The 21,284-nt window shown below is 38.2% G+C and overlaps 2 protein-coding genes across 3 annotated transcripts in view; one reads left to right on the plus strand and one right to left on the minus strand.

The window, feature by feature from the left end:
• EYS (EGF-like photoreceptor maintenance factor) overlaps positions 1 to 21,284 on the plus strand; it is a 178,283-nt gene that overhangs the window by 98,648 nt on the left and 58,351 nt on the right.
• On the minus strand, positions 8,532 to 9,044 carry LOC145521332 (nucleoside diphosphate kinase B-like). Of its 2 annotated transcripts, XM_081529785.1 has the most exons (2): positions 8,808 to 9,044; positions 8,588 to 8,694 (listed from the first exon to the last, which is right to left on the minus strand). In XM_081529785.1, exons 1-2 carry the CDS (start codon positions 9,033 to 9,035, stop codon positions 8,674 to 8,676), a joined length of 249 nt encoding a protein of 82 aa, XP_081385911.1. In that variant the 5' UTR covers positions 9,036 to 9,044; the 3' UTR covers positions 8,588 to 8,673. The 2 variants fall into 2 exon arrangements, with proteins under 2 accessions (XP_081385910.1, XP_081385911.1); XM_081529784.1 differs by having other exon boundaries at positions 8,532 to 9,044.

Here is a 21,284-nt window from a genome sequence, read left to right on the forward strand (position 1 = left end):
TAGCGATAATTGAGTAATAAATAGTTGAGAAAATAAAGAGAAGATTTTGATTGGAATAAGACAAGTAGCTCTTCACTGAGAAATAAGACTATAAATAAACTCTTAAAATATTGATACAGTTTCCACTGTAAAATGGGAGATTTCAGATGAAGCAAGGAGTAGCGCATGCCGTGCATTGCCCAGCAAAGGAAGGAGGAGGGGACAGATTCAGGCTGCGTCACACAGCCTCTCCAAAGTGATACAGTTTAAAGACAGCTTGCTTCTTTATGTAGCATGCATGCTCAGTCATGTTTGTGACCCCATGGACTGTAACCCTGTCAGGCTCCTCTGTCCATGGGATTCACCAGGCAAGAATACCAGAGTGCATTGCCATTTCCTCCTCCAGGGGGTCTTCCCGACCCAGGGATTGAACTCATGTCTCCTGTGTCCCCTGCACTTGCAGGTGGATTCTTTACCATTAAGCTACTTTACATTATATACAATGTAGGCAAATTTTGGAAAGTAGTCATTATAGATGTTTTATTTTATTTTTAATATTACCCTTTCTACCAGCAATACACAATGCTTCCCAATTCCTGTGGATAATGGTTCTTGTTCTCAACAAGGCCCAACACCTTTAGCAAAGCTTGGCTCTCAAGGACTCTTGTTATTTAATCCTGCACTCTCCTCCCCAACCACTTGGCCCTATTTCTTTTCTACTGAAGTGCTAGTCAGTCAAAAGGGCAGGTTTATAAGGGAATATGATGAGACTAGCTGGGTTTACATTGAAAGTTTTGACTTTCAAGAGGGCATGTGCCTAAAACTGTAGGAAATAGAAGTCTGTGTAAATTACCAGAATGATCTGAAGATGAACTGCAATTCATATTTCAAGTTTCAGTGTCAAATTAAAACAAAGCATGTCATTTCAACTCATAAATGTTTCCTCTGGGCCAAAACAAGGATTAAAAGTAAATGAAGTAAATTGAAGAGGCAAAACCAAATCTATTTAAAGAGAAACTGTGTATTCAAATTTTAGAAGTCATTTTGAAGTTCCCTCTGGTACTAGTTTTTATTAGAAAATATCCTTATAAAGTCATGATCTCATTAACAACTGAAATAGTTCTGTTTTCTTGCCTTTAGGAAATTTAATAAATCTATCCCTAAGAGCCTGTAGGCTGACCCAGATTTTTAGAAGTTTCACAGTTACTGACCCTGACTGGCTGTTACTACTTTCATCTCTATTATAATGAGTTTGGACTTGATTTAATTGTTTATGGAATTCCAACCTCAAACATTCTCTAGGACACAATTTCATAGCACTAAAAAGAATTGCTTATGAAGAAAATGTTAATATCCAGATTTTCCCATGCACCCCAAACTTTAGTATCTCATTGCCAACTTGACATGTTTCCTTAAATGTCCATCAGCATATCATGTCCTAAATTCAACAGGTCCCCAGACATTGTGCAGTCCTTTTCCAACTCCTACCTTAATTATTATCAGTACATTCTTCTAGTTAGTTAGAGCAACAACAAAAAAAATGAGAGAGAGAGAAAGAAAAAAAAAAGAAAACAAAAAGTTTGCATTTATCCTTGACTTCTCTCTTCTCTTATGTCTGAACTGAATCCCTCTGAAAATCCCGTTGCGCCTACCAACAAAATACAATTGAAATCCATCTGCTTCTCGCTTCCTGTGTTGCTACTGTCTTCATGCCGTCTTTTTTTTTTTTTTTACAGACATGTTCTTCTAATGAATCACTCTTTCTCTGCCTTCATCTCCAACAACAACAAGAATGATTCTGTTTACACATGAGTCAGATCATGTCACTCTGCTAAAACCTTTTGCTTAGCAGCGGCTCTACCCCAAGCCCTAAGGACGTCTGACGACGTCCTAAGTGGCCTGGCCCCTGCCTTCAACCGTGCCTCTCATTTCAACACTTCTCCTCTTATGATTTTGTATTCTTATTGTCATCTTGTTGATATGTAGAGTGGCATTTCCTGAGCACATTATTTTAAAATAAACTGTGTGGCCCGACCTGAACACACCTTATCCTTTCTTTTGCTTGTTTTTCCTGTCACCAATTAATATAGATTGTAATAATAATGATAATACGTATTTATGTATGTATTTATCATTTTCTTCAATCCATGGAAAAGATTCATTCCTCATGGAAGGAATAAGTTTATCTGTTTAGTTCATTTTTCTATCTCCAGTGCCTAGAAAAGCACCTGGCACAAAATAATGTCATGCTTTGGATATTAATAACTAACTCAGGGGAAAAAAGCTTACTTGTGAAATTGTCATTTTGGTACTGTCTTATGAAAAGCTTACTATTAACTGTGAAAATGCTGCAATATTCTTTTAAAGTTCCGTTTACAAATTTGAGTAATACTTATCTACTTAGTTTCATAGAGCTAAAGATTTTAATTAAGTGGATTTGGAGTATGCCATAATTATTGGATGTTTTCTTGTTTTTCAGAAGGAATCTGGTGAGGGCTTTTTCTTTATTGTATTCCACATTAAAAAAAAATACAATGAAAACAACTACCAGAGATATTAGCTTAATATTGTTAAGTATAAACATTAAGAATGGTTTTTATCTGCACTTCGAAAATTTAGACATGTTCATAAAATGTTGAAATATATTCAATTTTGTAGTTGTTTCTTCATGCATTTGAATGTTAGAAAGTTAGGCACTATTACTGAAATTACTAGTTCAATGTTTCCAAGTTAGCTTTGACTTCATATTTCATAAAAATTACAATATTAATGGGTATTTGGACATAATCTAATCCTTATATTACAATAATATTTATTTCTCAATCAGCATGTAATCAAGAAAATAGCCTGATCAATTTTTTTTCTTAGCACTTGAGAATTTTTCCACCAATAATGCATTATTAATACATTTTTAATGACTGAATATATTCGATAAATATAAGAATTTCAAAATAATTGAAGAAAAAAATCTACTCAGAAGAGAAACACTGTAGCCAATATTGTAAAAATATATTATTTATCTCTTGTCATAATTATCATATGCATATTAGCTGACTTCCTAGGATATGGTAGTATCACTCAAGGAGTAAACTTAAGCAGGATAAAACTGTTTTGATCACAAAATATGTAAGGGTAACAAAAATTAAAGTGAAAATGAAGTGTGAGGCACTGAGACACTGATATGAAGGTGCTGAGAACTAATAGTGTAAGAGCTAGACAGTGAATTTAGGAAGTTAAGGTGAAGGAGTGTTTAAAAGATAGGATGTGGGAAGTGACCTTAGAGAGATGGCAGAATGGAAAGTTCCAGCCCTTGTACCTCAATAGAAACACTGTTTTAAAAGCAACGTATGGGTGAAAATACCGTTATGAGACCTCCAAAGTCAAGTTAACAGATTGTAGTATGCTGGTGAGCTCAAAACTGATAATGACCAAATGGAACATGGAAGAAACACTATTTCATTTTACCTATTGGATCATCTCTGTCAAGTTGGCACAGCTCAGCACCAAAAGAGATCACTTTGGCCCTTGACTTCTAATGGAGCCTTCATCCTATGACCTTGTCCTTACAGCAAACTCCCCTCAGAAACAGTGGTGGTGCTTACTATGGTCATTGCAGCTCCACAAACACGGAGGAAGGCACATAACCCTAAAAGGAGGAAGACAAGTGGAGCATGTGTATGTTAGTTGCTCAGTAGTGTCCAATTCTTTGTGACCTGATAAACTGAATCATAGCCTGTCAGGCCTCCATCCATCCATCCTCCAGGCAAGAATACTGGAGTAGAGCATGCATATTCATTAAAAAAAAAAAAAAAAAACATTAAGAGTTTCTCAGAATCTCTAGCTAGAGTAATTGGTGAAGTCTTCTCCCTGTCCAAGGCTATCTATAAGGACTGGGAGAAGTGTCTACTTCTACAAATATGTAGATAAAACTCAGATGTTTCTTATATTGACATGGAGAATAAGGGAATAAGACACAACTGAAAAAAAAAAAAAGAAGTATCTCCAACAACCAAGCCTAAAGAAATGAAGATGTATGAATTGCCTGAAAAGTAATTCAAAATAAGCATCTTCAAGAAGCTTAGAGAAATTTTAAAAAATGCACAATTAAGCAAAATCAGAACAATGGTAGATGAAAATGAGACTATAAGCAAAGAGACAGAAGGTATAAAAATAAATGACTACATAAATTCTGGAGTTGAAGAATACAATCAAAAATTCAATAAAGAGCTTCAATGTTTGGTGTGGTTGAACAGAGAAAGGAATCATGGAATTTGAACACAGTGATTTGAAATTATTCAGTCACAGAGGCAAAAAGAAAAATAGAATGAAATGAGTAAAGGAAAACTAAAGGTCTTATGAGAAACCTCAAATGAACAGATATACACACTAAGGGGGTCCCAGAAGGGCAAGAGGGAGATGGTTTAAAAAAAAATTAGTGCCCCTGAACTTTCTAAATTTGGGAAAGGAAGCAGACACCAGATTCATAAGTCCAAAGGGCTGCAAAAACAACACAGAAGTCTACACTGAGATACGTTATAACCAAATTGTCAAAAGTCAAAGACACAGAGTGAATTTTGAAAACAAGAGAAAAATCTCTTACCATGTACAAAGGAGGTTCACATAAGACTATCAGTGCATTTCTTAGCACAAATCTTATAGGCTGGAAGAAGGTGGAATGATATTCTAAAAAAACTGAAAGAAAAAAAATACAAACTGTGAACTAAGAATAGTATCTCTGGAAAAACTGTCTTCTAAAAATGAAGAACAGAAAAAAAAAATCAGACAAAAGCAGAGGGAGTCCATTACCCCTAGAACTGCTTTAAAGAAAACTAAAGAGAATTTTTAAAGTTGATAAACAGCAAAAAATAAAGCATAAAAAGCATGAAATTACTGATAAAGGTAAATATATAGACAAATACAGAACACTGTGATATTGGTGTGTGTAAATAGGAAAGGGAGTACGTCAACGCTGTATATTGTCACCCTGCTTATTTAACTTATATGCAGAGTACATCATGAGAAACGCTGGGCTGGAAGAAACACAAGCTGGAATCAAGATTGCTGGGAGAAATATTAGTAACCTCAGATATGCAGATGACACCACCCTTATGGCAGAAAGTGAAGAAGAACTAAAGAGCCTCTTGATGAAAGTGAAAGAGGAGAGTGAAAGAGTTGGCTTAAAGCTCAACATTCAGAAAACTAAGATCATGGCATCTGGTCCCACCACTTCATGGGAAATATATGGGGAAACAGTGGAAACAGTGTCAGACTTTATTTTTTTGGGCTCCAAAATCACTGCTGATGGTGATTGCAGCCATGAAATTAAAAGACACTTACTCCTTGGAAGGAAGGTTATGACCAACCTAGACAGCATATTTAAAAGCAGAGACATTACTTTGCCAACAAACGTCCGTCTAGTCAAGGCTATGGTTTTTCCAGTGGTCATGTATGAATGTAAGAGTTGGACGGTGAAGAAAGCTGAGCGCCGCAGAATTGATGCTTTTGAACTGTGGTGTTGGAGAAGACTCTGGAGAGTCCCTTGGACTGCAAGAAGATCTAACCAGTCCATCCTAAAGGCGATGAGTCCTGGATGTTCATTGGAAGGACTGATATTGAAGCTGAAACTCCAATACTTTGGCCACCTCATGCGAAGAGTTGACTCATTGGAAAAGACCCTAATGCTGGGAGGGATTGGGGGCAGGAGGAGAAGGGAACGACAGAGGATGAGATGGTTGGATGGCATCACTGACTTGATGGACATGGGTTTGGGTAGACTCCTGGAGTTGGTGATGGACAGGGAGGCCTGGCGTGCTGCAATTCATGGGGTCGCAAAGAGTTGGACACAACTGAGTGACTGAACTGAACTAAAACTTCTTTTAATTTTACTATAAAGGTTGAAAGGCAAAGGTGTAAATTGGTATAACTAGAAAATGCTCAGGAAAGCTTCATGGTAGCCAAAGAGAAAAGGTACACATAATGTATATAAATTAAGCTCCTTAATCAAATAAATTAAGTGATTGAATCACTAAAAATAAAACTAACAGCTGTATGCTATTTACAAGAGACAGGGAAGCCTGGCATGCTGGAATCCATGGGCCCTCAAAAAGCCAGACACGACTGAGTGACTGAACTGAACTATTTTATATTTAAGTAAACACACAGGCTGAAAGCAAAGGGATGGGGAAAGACATTTCATACTAAAAGTAAACAAGAAAGAGTAAGAATGACATCACTTACATCAGACAAAATAGACTTTAAGTAAAAACCTGTTACAAGAAACACAAGAAGGCATTACCTAATGATAGAAATTTCAATTCAGGAGGACAATCAGACATCAGACCACCTATATATGTAAGCCAAACTATAAAACTGAAGGGAAAAATGAACAGGGATATAGTATTAAGATACTTCAAGACCCCACTTTCAGTAATACATAGAAAAACCAGATAAAAAATCAATAAGGGAATAGTGCTCTTTAACAATGCCACATCACAAATGGGCCTATTAATTTAAGATATATACAGAGCATTCCACCTCAAAACAGGGGTATGCCCATTCTTCTCTCAAGAACAAATAGATCTTTCTCCAGGAGAGATCTCATGTTATATCACAAAACAAGTCTTAAAATAATTTAAAAATATTGAAATATTTTTGTTTCAAATATAGTAGCTGATTACAATGAAATAAAATTAAAAATTCATAGCAGAAGAAAATTGGAAAAGTCACAAATATGTGGACACTAACATAACATCCACAAATATGTGGATAATCAACAGATCAGAGAAAAGAATTTAAAGGAAAATCAGAAAATGCCTTGAGAAATTTGAAAATGAAAGCACAACATATCATAACTTATGGGATACATCAGAGACACTATTAAAAGGGAAGATTATGTTGGTAATATGTCAAAAATGTAAAGATCACAAATAAACAATGTAACTTTGTGTCTCATTGAACTAGAAGAATAAATTATGCCAAAAATCATGAAAGGAAAGAAAGAAAGGAAAGGAAAGAAAGGAAAGAAAGAAAAGATTAGAGCAAAAATGAACAAAAGAAAGATAGTGAAAAAAAAATCAAAATAAGAATCGGTTTTCTAAAAGATAAAATTGGCCAATCGTGGTTAGACCAATAAAAAATAGAGAAGACAAATAAAATTAGAAAGACGAGATGCTACAGCTGATATCACAGGAATGAAAAGCTGGATAACCTTAAATTAATGGCTTAATTTATAGAAACATATAACCAAAATGACTGAATCATGAAGAAGTAGAAACTCTAAACAGAGTAATAGCTAGTAGAGATTGAGTAAGTATTAAAAAAAAAAAACAAAAAACTCCAAATGAAGAAATCCTAAGCCCATATGGCTTCACTGGTTAATCCTATCAAACATTTAAAGAATTACTACCAAGATTTTTCAAACTCCTTCAGAAAGTTGAAGAGGAAGGAACAATTCCCAACCCATTACAAAAGGGCAGTATTATCCATATACAAAAGACAGGCAAAGATACTACAACGATATTACAATATTTCTGATGAAAATATATGCAGAATTTTTCAGCTAAAGCTACTCAATGAAATTCAACAGAATAGTACATCATAGTTAAGTGAGACTTATCCTTCAATGCAGGCATGATATCTATAGATTAAAGGGTAAAAACCCATGGTATCTCAATAGCTGCAAAAGAAAAGTATTTGCATAATTCAACAGTCTTTTATCATAAAAACTCTTAATCAAGTAGGTATACAAGGGATATATCTCAGTAGGCTAAAGGACATATATGATGAGCCCAAACTTAACATGTTCAGTGAAGAGAAGAAAAAGCTACTCAAAAATTAATAATAAGTAAAAAAATGCCCCCTCTCACCTATTACACAACATAATGCTAGAAGTTTTAGCCAAAAGATTAGAGAAGAAAAATAAGTACAGTTCCAAATTGGAAAGGAATAAATATATCCTTGTTTTCAGACAGCATGATTTTATGTGTAGAAAACTTCCCACAAAAATGTGTTACAACAAATAAACTAATTCAGTAAAGTTATAAAATGTGCCATAAATATGAAAAAAGCAGTTACTACGCCAGACAATTAACTTTCTGAGAAGGAAATTAAATCAATCATCTTCTTTTAAATAGCATCAAAAATAATGAAATACTTAGAAATAAAACTAACCAATGAGGTGAAATACTTGCACCCTGAAAACTGAAGAAAGAAGTTAAAGGATATAGAACTGCATATTCATGTACTGGAAGACTTAATATATTAAAATGTCCATATGAGCTGAAGAAATTTACAGATTCAATGTAATCCCTACCAAAATCACATTGATAGTTTTTACAGATATTTAAAGACAGTCAAAAATGCATACAGAACCACAAAATAATTCTGAAAAGCCAAGGAAATACCAACAGAGTACAAAGCTGGAGGCATCACATTTCTTTTTTTTTCTTTTTTTTTTTTTGCAGTTTTTAAAGGCTTTATTGGTAAATATGTTTTAGGAAAGAAACATCCATCCTACTGCTTCCATATCAGTAAAATGAAGAGCTGTGCCCAGGAACACAGGAAGTGGTGTGTGAAGGGATTGATGCTATGACCACCTCTTATTCATACATCCAGTCAAAAGCACAAGACTTGTATTCAATCAATTCTTCGGGCTTAAACCACAGGCTGATTTCTTTCTCAGCACTTTTTACTGAGTCACTGCCATGAATGATGTTCCTGCCAACTTGAATGCAGAAGTCACCACGAATGGTGCCTGGCTTAGAACCTACTGGGTTGGTCTCCCCAAGCATCACTCGTCCTATCTTCACTACATTCAGGCCCTCCCAGACCATGGCCACAACTGGCCCTGAGTTCATGTACTTCATCAGACCCGGAAAGAGTGGGTGGTTTTTCAGGTCAATGTAGTGCTGCTTCAGGAGTTCCTCAGAGGCCTGAAGGAACTTCACGGCCACAAGGCGGAATCCCTTCTGCTCGAAGCACTTGATGATCTCGCCCACCAGGCCGTGCTGCAGGCCATCGGGCTTGAAAGCAATAAAGGTGCACTCCTCGTGGGCCATGGTCCGGTAAGGGGGTGAGCGTGGGTGCGGGTAGCGATGAGGGCCAGTGCCTAGACCTGAGCTCAGAGCTGAGCAACTGATTTTTAAATGCATTGCAAAACTACAATAACCAAAGCTAAAGTATTAGCTTAAGGTTATAGATAAATGGGAAAAAAGGATAGAGAAGCTCAAAATAAACCCACATATATGCAGTCAACTAAACTTCAACAAGGAAACAAAAAATACAGAATGAGGGAAGCATAGTCTCCTCAACAATGGGAACTGGGAAAACTAGATCTCCACATTAAAAATAATAAAATCGGGCTGTTATATCATATTCAAAAATCAACTTAAAACGGAATAAAGACTTAAATGTAAGACTTAAAACTATAAGTCTCCTGGAAGAAAATAGGAATGCCTTTTTGACATTGGTCTTGGCAAATATTCCCTAGCTATAACACCAAAACACAGGCAACAAACCCAATTATAGGCAAGTAAAAATACATTAAACTAAAGATGTCTGCACAAATAATCAATGAAATTAAAAGTCAGCTTACGAGATGAGAGAATATATTTGCTAATGATATATCTGATAAGATGTTTATATACATAATATATAAAGAACTTCTGTAACTCAGTAGAGAAAATAAATAAATGCTCCAACTGAAAATTGAACAAAATTTTTGAGTAGATATTTTTCCAAAGAGGATAATAGATATTTGAAAAAGTGTCCAATATCCCTAATCATCAGAGAAATGCAGATCAAAAGAATGAGATATCACACCACACTTATTAGGATGGCTATTATCAAAGAAACAGAAGATAAGAGCATTGGAGAGAATATGGAGAAATTAGAAAACTTGTACATTGTTGACGAGAATGTAAAATGGCACAGCTGTAATAAAACATAGTATGGAGAACCCTCAAAATATTAGAAATAGAACAACTAAATGATCTAGCAGTCCTACTCCTTAGCCTATAGCCAAAATAATTAACACAGGATCCCAAAGGTGGTATTTTAATTCCTGTGCTCATTAGGTAATTACCCACAAAAATAAAGATATGGAAACCACCTAAATTTCCATTGCCAAATAAATGGATAAAGAAAATATGGTATACACTTTTAAGGGGATATTATTCAACCTTTAAAAAGAAGGAAATCCTTCCATATATAGGAATGTAGATGAACCTAGAAGAAATTATGCTAAGTAAAATAAAGCAGTCACAGAATGACAAATACTGCATGATCTCACTTATGTGAAATATCTAAAATTGTCAAATTCAAAGAAACAGAGTGTAGAAGCATGGCTTCCAAATTCTGGAGGGAGCTTAAAATAGTTTTTCACCAAAGAATATAAAATTTCAATTTTGCAAGATTAATAAATTATAATGGTTTGTTATAAAACACAGTGCATGTACTGAATAATATTGCATTGTACACATAAAACATTTCAGATAGTACAGCTCATGTTAATTGTTCACAATTAACAAAATCAGGGGCAATCCACACTTTAATTGTTGCTCTCCTGGTAAGTCAATTACAAAAATACCGAATGAGTCATTGGATTCTGCAGTATGACAATTGTTAGTGATCTTGTTTGCAGCTGGAATTGCAGAAAGAAAATCCAGAGTTGAGGCAATGGAGGTAGAAAATTCAAGAATTTTGACTCTGAGCAGCAAAAGCTAAGCCAGTAACTTGGAAGAGGTGCAAGACAAAAAGTAGTAAGATCTATGGTTAAACACAGGACATACAGGTAGATCTCTGTGTCTGACACGAGGATTTTTTAATAATTTATAACTGTGCCAATTTAAGTAAATAACTCAACTTCCTTATGTTCCAATTTCCAAATTTCTAATAATTGTAATACTACCACTTGACACAGCACAGGATCAAAGCAGCAATCCATGTAAACATGCTAGAACTCTTCCAAAATATTATTATGAAATATCAACTAATATTTTCATACAATCATAAAAATTATTTTTTGTTTGCCTATCAAGTGGTATTTTCTTCATGTATTTTCCAGGATGTTTTTCCTCAGCTACAAAGTATTTTTACTTCTTTTCTGGGAACTCATTCTAAGTGAAAAAGAATTATTTCCCCCTGATATTTCTCATGAGAATGCAGATTATTTCCTTTGGCTCCCCTTATTCAAGTGTCTGTATTGTCTTTTTAGGTTGCAAACTAAATAAATTACTTCTGTAATCTATTCAGAAGTAAATTAGCAGATTGAGGAGTGAGTCTGTGGTCAGAGAAGTCACCATCTTAGGTAATATATTTTATTATCTGATATGTATCTTTATGGACATTGGATCTACTATGGTAAAGATCAGATTTCAGTAACTATCTTTCTCTCTATTGTTGTTTTTTAGTCACTAAGTCTTATCTGACTATCTGTGACCTCATGCACTGCAGCATGCCAGGCTTCCCTGTGTTTTGCTATCTCCTGGAGTTTGCTCAAACTCATGTCCATTGAGTTGCTGATGCCTTCCAATCATACACAGCTTCATTTCCCTGGCAACTGAAAAATCCACCAAGTAACCCTGCATCATTGGATTTTTATTTTTAACTTTGTAAACCCAGTAGAAGTGTCAAAATAAAAGAAAAAAGAAAACTGGCCGTACAGGCTGCTATCTACTGTGTTGAGTTCTGGTGGCTGTTCAAAGGGGATTCCAATCAGCATGCCCTGCATGCACACCATTCTCTGGCTTCCAGTCATTTCTCTCCCAATTAACAGTTGCCAGAAGTCTGTGTCAGAGCATTCTTTATTTATAGTCCATAATTCGATCTTGTTGCCTCAGGAGGGGAATTTATTAGAAACACAGTAAGGTGTCTTTGATGGATTTGACAGGTTTAGATATCTTTACAGCAATTCTATCCAACTTGCATTATATTTAGCAAAATGCTTCAGTGATTCTGAGTTTGCAATAATGATGCAAGACTTTCTGTATTGTTTATAACTGTGTTCATGTTATTGAAGGCCTACAGGAATGGGTGGAGTTTAAGGCAAAGAATGATTTTGTGTCTATGAAATACTCAATTCACCATCTTGCCTCATAACAGGTAAGGAAGGAGGACAAGGAGAAAGGGAAATTAATTTTCTATACAGTCCAGGTCTACCTATGTCTTTGAGTAGTTACTTAACCTCAGTGTTTCTAGAAAATGAGCTTAATGACAGTGACTACTTTGTAGAAAAGATTTGAGATTTAAATGAGTATAAATTTTTATGTACGCGTGTAGCTGTGGCTGACACATAATGAACACTATGCAAGTGTTTGTTTTAATTTTAACACTTAATGGCTACTGAATGTTCTATTATGTCAATATATTTATTTAGCCATTCTAACATTTATGCCTTCATTTCTTAGATTTTGCTATTATCAATAATGTTATCATATAAATGCCAATCTTTGGGGGTAGTGATCAAAATGGCAGAGGGGTAGGAAGCAGAGTTCACCTCCCTCCACAGAAACATTTGAAAATACATCTATAAGTGGAATGATTCACACAGAACAACTGCTGCTGCTGCTGCTGCTGCTGCTAAGTCGCGTCAGTCGTGTCCGACTCTGTGCGACCCCATAGACGGCAGCCCACCAGGCTCCCCCGTCCCTGGGATTCTCCAGGCAAGAGTACTGGAGTGGGTTGCCATTTCCTTCTCCAGGGCATGAAAGTGAAAAGTGAAAGTGGAGTCGCTCAGTCGTGTCCGACTCAGCGACCCCATGGACTGCAGCCCGCCAGGCTCCTCCGTTCATGGGATTTTCCAGGCAAGAGTACTGGAGTGGGGTGCCATTGCCTTCTCCAGCTACTGAGGATCAACAGAAGACCTCAGAAACCTGAGAGACAAGCAAGCCTCCAGGTAACCAGGTAGAATAAGAGGAAAAAGAAAGAGAAGGAATTAGGACACGGCCTGCACACTGGGGAGGGAGCTGTGAAAGAGGAAAGTTTCCTGCACCTTGGCAGAGAAATTAGACTGGACAGAGGGGGAGCTTCAGAGCCTAAATGGAGAAAGCGGAAACTGATTTGTGGCAGGCAAAATGGAGAGTAGCCAGCACAATGGGTTTTCACTGCCACCCTGCCTTCTTCAACCTGAGACCTGCCTCTGTAGATGAGGGTGAGTGTCAGGTGCTAAAGCTTAACTCCAAACCCCTGACCCAGGAAGAGGACCAGGGTCAGATGCTGAAACTGCCTGAACAAGTTGGGCCCAGGCAAATGAGGATGTACTTCCTGAGGGTGTGCTAGGAAGAAGCCTGAGCCCACCAAGCAGGTGAGGCACCATTACTGAAAAGTGCGTGATAAGAGAATCATTGCAAAATCCTCTATCCCTGTGAATGCTCCCCAGGCAACAGACACCAACTATATGAACTCTGGGGATGGATGCAAGTCACCACCACCATCCTGGGCTCCTGATCACCTCTGACCACCTCTTCTAGAACCTCAGGCAGATGCCAAGCCTCACCCATGCTGAAATGGGTGGGTGTGGTCAGCTCTAGTCACAAGCAATTTTGACAGTGGGTCCCAGGACCCACCCTGCCATTCAAGGAGGGCACAGATGGCTCCATGACTAGGAAATCTGCCCAGAGGAAAGGCTGAAACCACAGCTGAGCCCCAGCAGCCATCTGAGTAAGGAAGAAGAGGTGATATCTCTTCTAATGGCTCTGCAGACTGCAGAATTACACCTCCACTGATGGCTTCCTAAATTCAGCACCTGTGAAACATCTGAAAAGACAAGTGCTTTTGTAGCTGAGATGGCTGTGGCCTTAGAGGCTGCCTCTATAGCTCACATAGATGCACAATGACTACTGCTAGTCTACTGCAGTCCTGGGATTGACCTCAGTGGCCTGAACTGGTGGCTGGATGAAAACAACACATGAGGGTCACCAGCACCAAATACTGGCATACCCACAGTTAAGGTGGGGCGAAGAGAAGTGCCAACAACATTATACTTCATGGGCCTGCACACTGGGTGAAATGGGAAACAACAGAAAACATTCACAAGTGAACAACTTCAGAAGAGATACATTCAGAGGCTTATCTCCCAGTGGGAGTGCTCTAATCTTGCCTACCCTGGACTTCAGATCAGAAACACAGCTCAGAAACAAATCCAGGGTCAGACACCAGAAGCGAGAAGAGGTATGATTTTGAGGCCTGACGAAAGGAGACTGCTAACACAGACATTCTAACAACGTGAGAAGACAAACAATTGTGTTGCAGTTGAAGGAGTAAAATAAAAATCTACAAGAATAACTAAAATATAAGCAATGTATCTTTTCAAAAGAATTGATGCTTTTGAACTATGGTGTTGGAGAAGACTCTTGAGAGTCACCGAGACTGCAGGGCTAAAAGGAGATGAAACCAATTAATTTTAAAGGAAATTGGTCCTAAAAACTCATGATCACTCTCCTAGACCCAGATATCCTGGAATGTGAAGTCAAGTGGGTCTTAGGAAGAATCACTATGAACAAAGCTAGTGGAAGTGATAAAATTCCAGGTGAGCTATTTCAACACCTAAAAGATGATGCTGTGAAAGTGCTGCATTCAATATGCCAGCAAATATGGAAAGTACAGCAATGGCCACAGGACTAGAAAAGGTCAGTTTTCATTCTAATTCCAAAGAAAGGCAATGCCAAAGAATGTTCAAATTGCTGCACAATTGCATTCATCGCACACGCTAGTAAAGTAATGCTCAAAATCCTCCAAGACAGATTTCAAAAGTATGTGAACCATGAACTTCCAGATGTTCAAGCTGGATTTAGAAAAGGCAGAGGAATCAGAGATCAAATTGTCAATATCCGTTGGATCATTGAAAAAGCAGGAGAGTTCCAGAGAAACATCTAATTTGCTTCATTGAATATGTCAAAGCCTTTTGACTGTATGGCTCACAACAAACTGTTGAAAATTCTTAAAGAGATGGAAATAACAAAACACCTTAGCCATCTCCTGAGAAGTCTGTATGCAGGTCAAGAAACAGCAGTTAGAAAAGGACAAGGAACAACAGACTGGTTCCAAATCCAAAAGGAATACAAAAAGGCTGTGTATTGACACCCTGCTTATTTAACTTATATGGAGGTATATCATGCAAAATGCCAGGCTGGATGAAGCACAAGCTGGAATCAAGATTGCCAGGAGAAATATCAGTAACCTCAGTTATGCAGATGACTCCACCTTTATGGCAGAAAGTGAAGAAGAACTAAAGAGCCTCTTGATGAAAGTGAAAGAAGAGAGTGAAACAGTTGGCTTAAAGCTCAACATTCAGAAAACTAAGATCATGGCATCCGGTGTCATCAGTTCAGTTCAGTTCAGTCATTCAGTCATGTCTGAATCTTTGCAACCCTGTGGACTGCAGCACACCAGGCCACCCTGACCATCACCAACTCCTGGAGCTTACTAAAACTCATGTCCATTGAGTCAGTAATGACATCCAACCATCTCGTCCTCTGTCGTCCCCTTCTCCCCCTGCCATCAATCTTTCCCAGCATTAGGGTATTTTCAAATGACTCAGCTCTTCACATCAGGTGGCCAAAGTATTGGAGTTTTGCTTCAATGTCAGTCCTTCCAATGAGTATTCAGGACTGATTTCCTTCGGGATTGACTGGTTGGATCTTCTTACAGGCCAAGGGACTTTTGAGAGTCTTCTCTAATACCATAGTCCAAAAGCATCAATTCTTCAGCACTCAGCTTTCTTTCTAGTCCAACTCTAACATACATACATCACTACTGGAAAAACCATAGCCTTGACTAGACAAACCTTTGTTGACAAAGTAACGTCTCTGCTGTCTAGTTTGGTCATAACTTTTCTCCCAAGGAGTAAGTGTCTTTTAATTTCATGGCTGCAGTCACCATTTGCAGTGATTTTGGAGCCCAAAAATATGATGTCTGCCTCTGTTTCCACTGTTTCTCCATCTATTTGCCATGAAGTGATGGGACCAGATGCCATGGTCTTTGTTTTCTGAATGTTGAGCTTTAAGCCAAAGTTTTCATTCTCTTCTTTCGCCTTCATCAAGAGACTCTTTAGTTCTTCCTCACTTTCTGCCATAAGAGTGGTGTCATCTGCATATCTGAGATTATTGATATTTCTCCCGGCAATCTTGCTTCCAGCTTGCGCTTCATCCAACCCAGCATTTCACATGATGTATTCTGAATAGAAGTTAAAGAAGCAGGGTGACAATATACAGCCTTGACCTACTCCTTTTCCTATTTAGAACCAATCTGTTGTTTTATGTCCAGTGCTAACTGTTGCTTCCTGACCTGGCTATAGATTTCTCAAGAGGCAGGTCTGGTGGTCTAGTATTCCCATCTCTTTCAGAACTTTCCACAGTTTATTGTGATCCACACAGTCAAAGGCTTTGACATAGTTAATAAAGCAGGAATAGATGTTTTTCTGGAACTCTCTGGCTTTTTCGATCATCCAGCAGATGTTGGCAATTTGATCTCTGGTTTCTCTGTCTTTTCTAAAACCAGATTGAACATCTGGAAGTTCACAGTTCACGTATTGCTGAAGCCCAGCTTGGAGATTTTTGAGCATTACTTTACTAGCGTGTGAGATGAGTGCAAATGTGTGGTAGTTTGAGCATTCTTTGGCATTGCCTCTCATAGAGATTGGAATGAAAACAGAATTTTCCAGTCCTGTGGCCACTGCTGAGTTTTCCAAACTTGCTGGCATACTGAATGCAGCACTTTCGCACCATCTTCTTTCAGGATTTGAAATAGCTCAACTGGAATTCTATCACCTCCACTAGCTTTGTTCATAATGGTGCTTCCTAAGGCCCACTTGACTTCACATTCTGGAATGTCTGGGTCTAGGTGAGTGATCACACCATCATGATTATCTGGGTCATGAAAATCTCTTTTTTTTTTCTTTCTTTTTACCGTTTTTCTGTGTATTCTTGACACCTCTTCTTAATATCTTCTGCTTCTGTTGGGTCCATACTGTTTCTGTCCTCTATTGAGCCCATCTTTGCATGAAATGTTCCCTTAGTATCTCTAATTTTCTTGAAGAGGTCCCTAGTCTTTCCCATTCTATTATTTTCTTTTATTTATTTGCACTGATCACTGAGGAAGGCTGTTTTATCTCTCCTTGCTATTCTTTAGAACTCAGCATTCAAATGGGTATACCTTTCCTTTTCTCCTTTTCTTTTTGCTTCTCTTTTTTTTCCACAGCTATTTGTAGGGACTCATCAGACAGCTTTTTTTCTTTTTTGCATTTCTTTTTCTTGGGAATGGTCGTGCTCCCTGTCTCCTGTACAATGTCACCAACATCCGTCCATAGTTCATCAGGCATTCTGTCTATCAGATCTAGTCCCTTAAACCCATGTCTCACTTCCACTGTATAATCGTTAGGGATTTGATTTAGGTCATACTTTAATGGTCTAGAGGTATTCCCTACTTTCTTCAATTTAAGTATGAATTTGGCAATAAGGAGTTCATGATCTGAGCCAGAGTCAGCTCCCGGTTTTGTTTTTGCTGACTGTGTACAGCTTCTCCATCTTGGCTGCAAAGAATATAATCAGTCTGATTTTGATGTTGACCATCTGGTGATGTCCGTGTGTAGAGTCTTCTCTTGTGTTGTTGGAAGAGGGTGTTTGCTATGACCAGTGTGTTTTCTTGGCAGAACTCTATTAGCCTTTGCCCTGCTTCATTCTGTACTCCTGGGCCAAATTTGCCTGTCACTCCAGGTGTTTCCTGACTTCCTACTTTTGCATTCCAGTCCCCTATACTGAAAAGGACATCTTTTGGGGGTGTTAGATCTAGAAGGTCTTGTAGGTCTTCATAGAACTGTTCAACTTCAGCTTCTTCAGCATTACTGGTTGGGAAATAGATTGGATTACTGTGATATTTAGTGATTTGCCTTGGAAACAAACAGAGATCATTCTGTTGTTTTTGAGCTTGTATCCAAGTACTGAATATTGGACTGTTTTGTTGACCATGATGACTACTCCATTTCTTCTAAGGGATTCTTGCCCATAGTAATAGATATAATGGCCATATGATTTAAATTCACCCATTGCAGTCCATTTTAATTCACTGATTCCTAAAATGTCGATGTTCACTCTTACTGTCTCCTATTTGACCACTTCCAATTTGCGTTGATTCATGGACCTAACATTCCAGATTCCTATGCAATATTGTTTTTTTACAACATCAGACATTGCTTCTATCACCAGTCACATCCACTATTGGGTGTTGTTTTTGCTTTGGCTCTGCCTCTTTATTCTTTCTGGAGCTATGTCTCCACTGATCTCCAGTAGCATTTTGGACACCTACTGACCTGGGGAGTTCATCTTTCGGTGTCCTATCTTTTTCCCTTTCCATACGGTTCATGGGGAACAGTACTGTTCATACTATTCATACTGTTATTGCCTCATGGCAAATGGATGGGGAAATAATGGAAACAGTGAGAGACTTTATTTTTGGGGGGCTCCAAACTCATTGCAGATAGTGACTGCAGCCATGAAATTAAAAGACAATTGCTCCTTGGATAAAAAGCTATGACCTACCTAGATAGCAAATTAAAAAGCAGAGACATTACTATGCCAACAAAGTTCATCTAGTCAAAGCTATTGTTTTTCCAGTAGTCATGTATGGATGTGAGAGTTGGACTATAAAGAAAGCTGAGAGCCAAAGAATTGATGCTTCTGAACTGTCCTGTTGGAGAAGACTCTTGAGAGTCCCTTGGACTGCAAGGAGATCAAACCAGTCAATCCTAAAGGAAATCAGTCCTGAATATTCACTGGAAGGACTGATGCTGAAACTGAAGCCCCAGTAGTTTGGCCACCTGTTGCAAAGAACTAACCCATTGGAAAAGACCCTGATACTGGGAAAGATTGAAGGTGGGAGGAGAAGGGGACCGCAGAGGATGAGATGGTTGGATGGCATGGCCGACTCGATGGACATGAGTTTGAGTAAGCTCCAGGATTTGTTGATGGACATGGAAGCCCTGTATGCTGGAGTCCATGAGGTCACAGAGTCAGATACGACTGAGTGACTGAAATGAAGTGATGTTTGTCCTACCTTTTCTTCCAAGGAGTAAGCATCTTTTAAATTTGTGGTTGCAGTGATTTTGGCGGGAGAAGGCAATGGCAACCCACTCCAGTAGTCTTGCCTGGAAAATCCCATGGACGGAGGAGCCTGGTGGGCTGTAGTCCATGGGGTCACTCAGAGTCGGATTCAACCTAGCAGCTTCACTTTCACTTTTCACTTTCATGCATTGGAGAAGGAAATCCCAATCCACTCCAGTGTTCTTGCCTGGAGAATCCCGGGGACAGGGAGGCTGGTGGGCTGCTGTCTATGGGGTCTCACAGAGTGGCACACACCTGAAGTGACTTAGCAGCAGCAGCAGTAGTGATTTTGGAGCACAAGAAACTAAAATCTGTCCCTGTTTCCTTTTTTTTCCCCATTTATTTTTAAGTGCTGGGACTGATGTCGTGATTTTCGTTTTTTGAATGTTTAGTTTTAAGCCGGCTTATTCACTCTCATCAAGAGGCTCTTTACTTCCTCTTCACTTTCTGTCATTAAAGTGGTATCATCTGCATATCTGAGGTTGATATTTCTCCCAGAAATCTTAATTCCAGCTTGTGATTCACAGAGCCAGACATTTTTCATGATGTAATCTGCATATAAGTTAAATAAACAGGGTGACGATATGCAGCCCTGATGCACTCCTTTCAGATTATGAACCAGTCCATTGTTCCATCTCTGGTTCTAACCATTGCTTCTTGACCTGCATACCAGTCCTTCTGGAGGTAAGTAAGCTGGCCTGATATTACCCTCTTTGTAAGAATTTTTCAGAATTTGTTTTCATCTGCACACTCAAATTACACTCATGTCACATACTACCAAATAATCCTCAAAAACCTCCAAGATAGTCTTCAATAGTTCATGAACTGAGAATTTCCAGATATTTAAGCCAGATTTAGAAAAGACAGAGGAACCAGAGATCAAATTGCCAACATCTGTTGGATCATAAAAAGAGCAAGAGAATTCTAGAGAAGCATCTACTTCTGTTTCCTTGACTATACTAAAGTCTTTGACTGTGTGGATCACAACAATCCATGGAACATTCTTAAAGAGATGGGAATATCAGACTACCTTACCAATTTCTTGAGAAAACTATATGCAGGTCAAGAAGGAACGGTTACAGCTGGACATAGAACAATTTACTGGTTTCAGAATTGGGAAAGGAGGTCAAGGCTGTATATTGTCACCCTGCTTATTTAACATATAAGCAGAGTATATCATGGAAAAACTAGGCTGGATGAAGCACAAGCTGGAATCACGATTGTTGGGAGAAACACCAATAACCTCAGATATGTAGAGGACACCATATTAATGGCAGAAAGCAAAGAGGAAGCTAAATAGTCTTTTGATGAATGTGAAAGAGGAGAGTGAAAAAGTTAGTTTAAAAATGAACATTCAAAAAACTAAGATCATGGCATCTGATCCCATCACTTCAATGGCAAATAGATGGGGAACCCACGGAAACAGTGACAGGCTTTATTTTCTTGGGTTCCAAAATCACTGCAGATGGTGACTTCAGCCATGAAATTTAAAAATGTCTTCTCCTTGAAAGAAAAACTATGACCAACCTAGACAACATATTAAAAAGCAGAGACAATACTTTGCCAACAAAGGTCCATCTACTCAAAGCTATGTTTTTTCCAGTAGTCATGTATGGATGTGAGAGTTGGACCTTAAAGAAAACTGAGCAATGAAGAATTGATGCTTTTGAACTGTGGTGCTGGAGGAGACTCTTGAGGTTCCCTTGGAATGTAAGGAGATCAAACCAGTCAATCGTAAAGGAATTCAGTCCTAAATATATCTTGGAATGACTGAAGCTGAAGCTGAATCTCCAATGCTTTCACCACCTGATGCAAAGAGCTCACTCACTAGAAAAGAACATGATTTGAGGACAGAGTGAAGGCAGGAGGAGAAGGTGATGACAGAGGATGAGATGGATGGCATCACTGACTCGACAGACATGAGTTTTAGCAAGCTCTAGGAATTGGTGATTGACAGGGAAGCCTGGCATGCTGCAGTCCATTGGGTCCCAAAGAATTGCACACAATTGAGCAACTGAACTGAACAGAGTCAAAGGCTCTAGCATATTCAGTGAAGAAGAAATAGACTTTTTAATTTTCTTTTTTTTAAATTTATATTTTTATTAATTTTTGACACCACAGCCATTTTGTATTGGGGTATAACCAATTAACAATGTTGTGATAGGTTCAGGTGAATAGTGAAGACCTCAGCCATACATATTGTTTTTTCTATGA

The sequence above is a fragment of the Giraffa tippelskirchi genome, chromosome 9 (assembly GCF_054371585.1).
Source record: "Giraffa tippelskirchi isolate mGirTip1 chromosome 9, T2T-mGirTip1v1.2.pri, whole genome shotgun sequence".
Taxonomy (NCBI): Eukaryota; Metazoa; Chordata; class Mammalia; order Artiodactyla; family Giraffidae; genus Giraffa; species Giraffa tippelskirchi.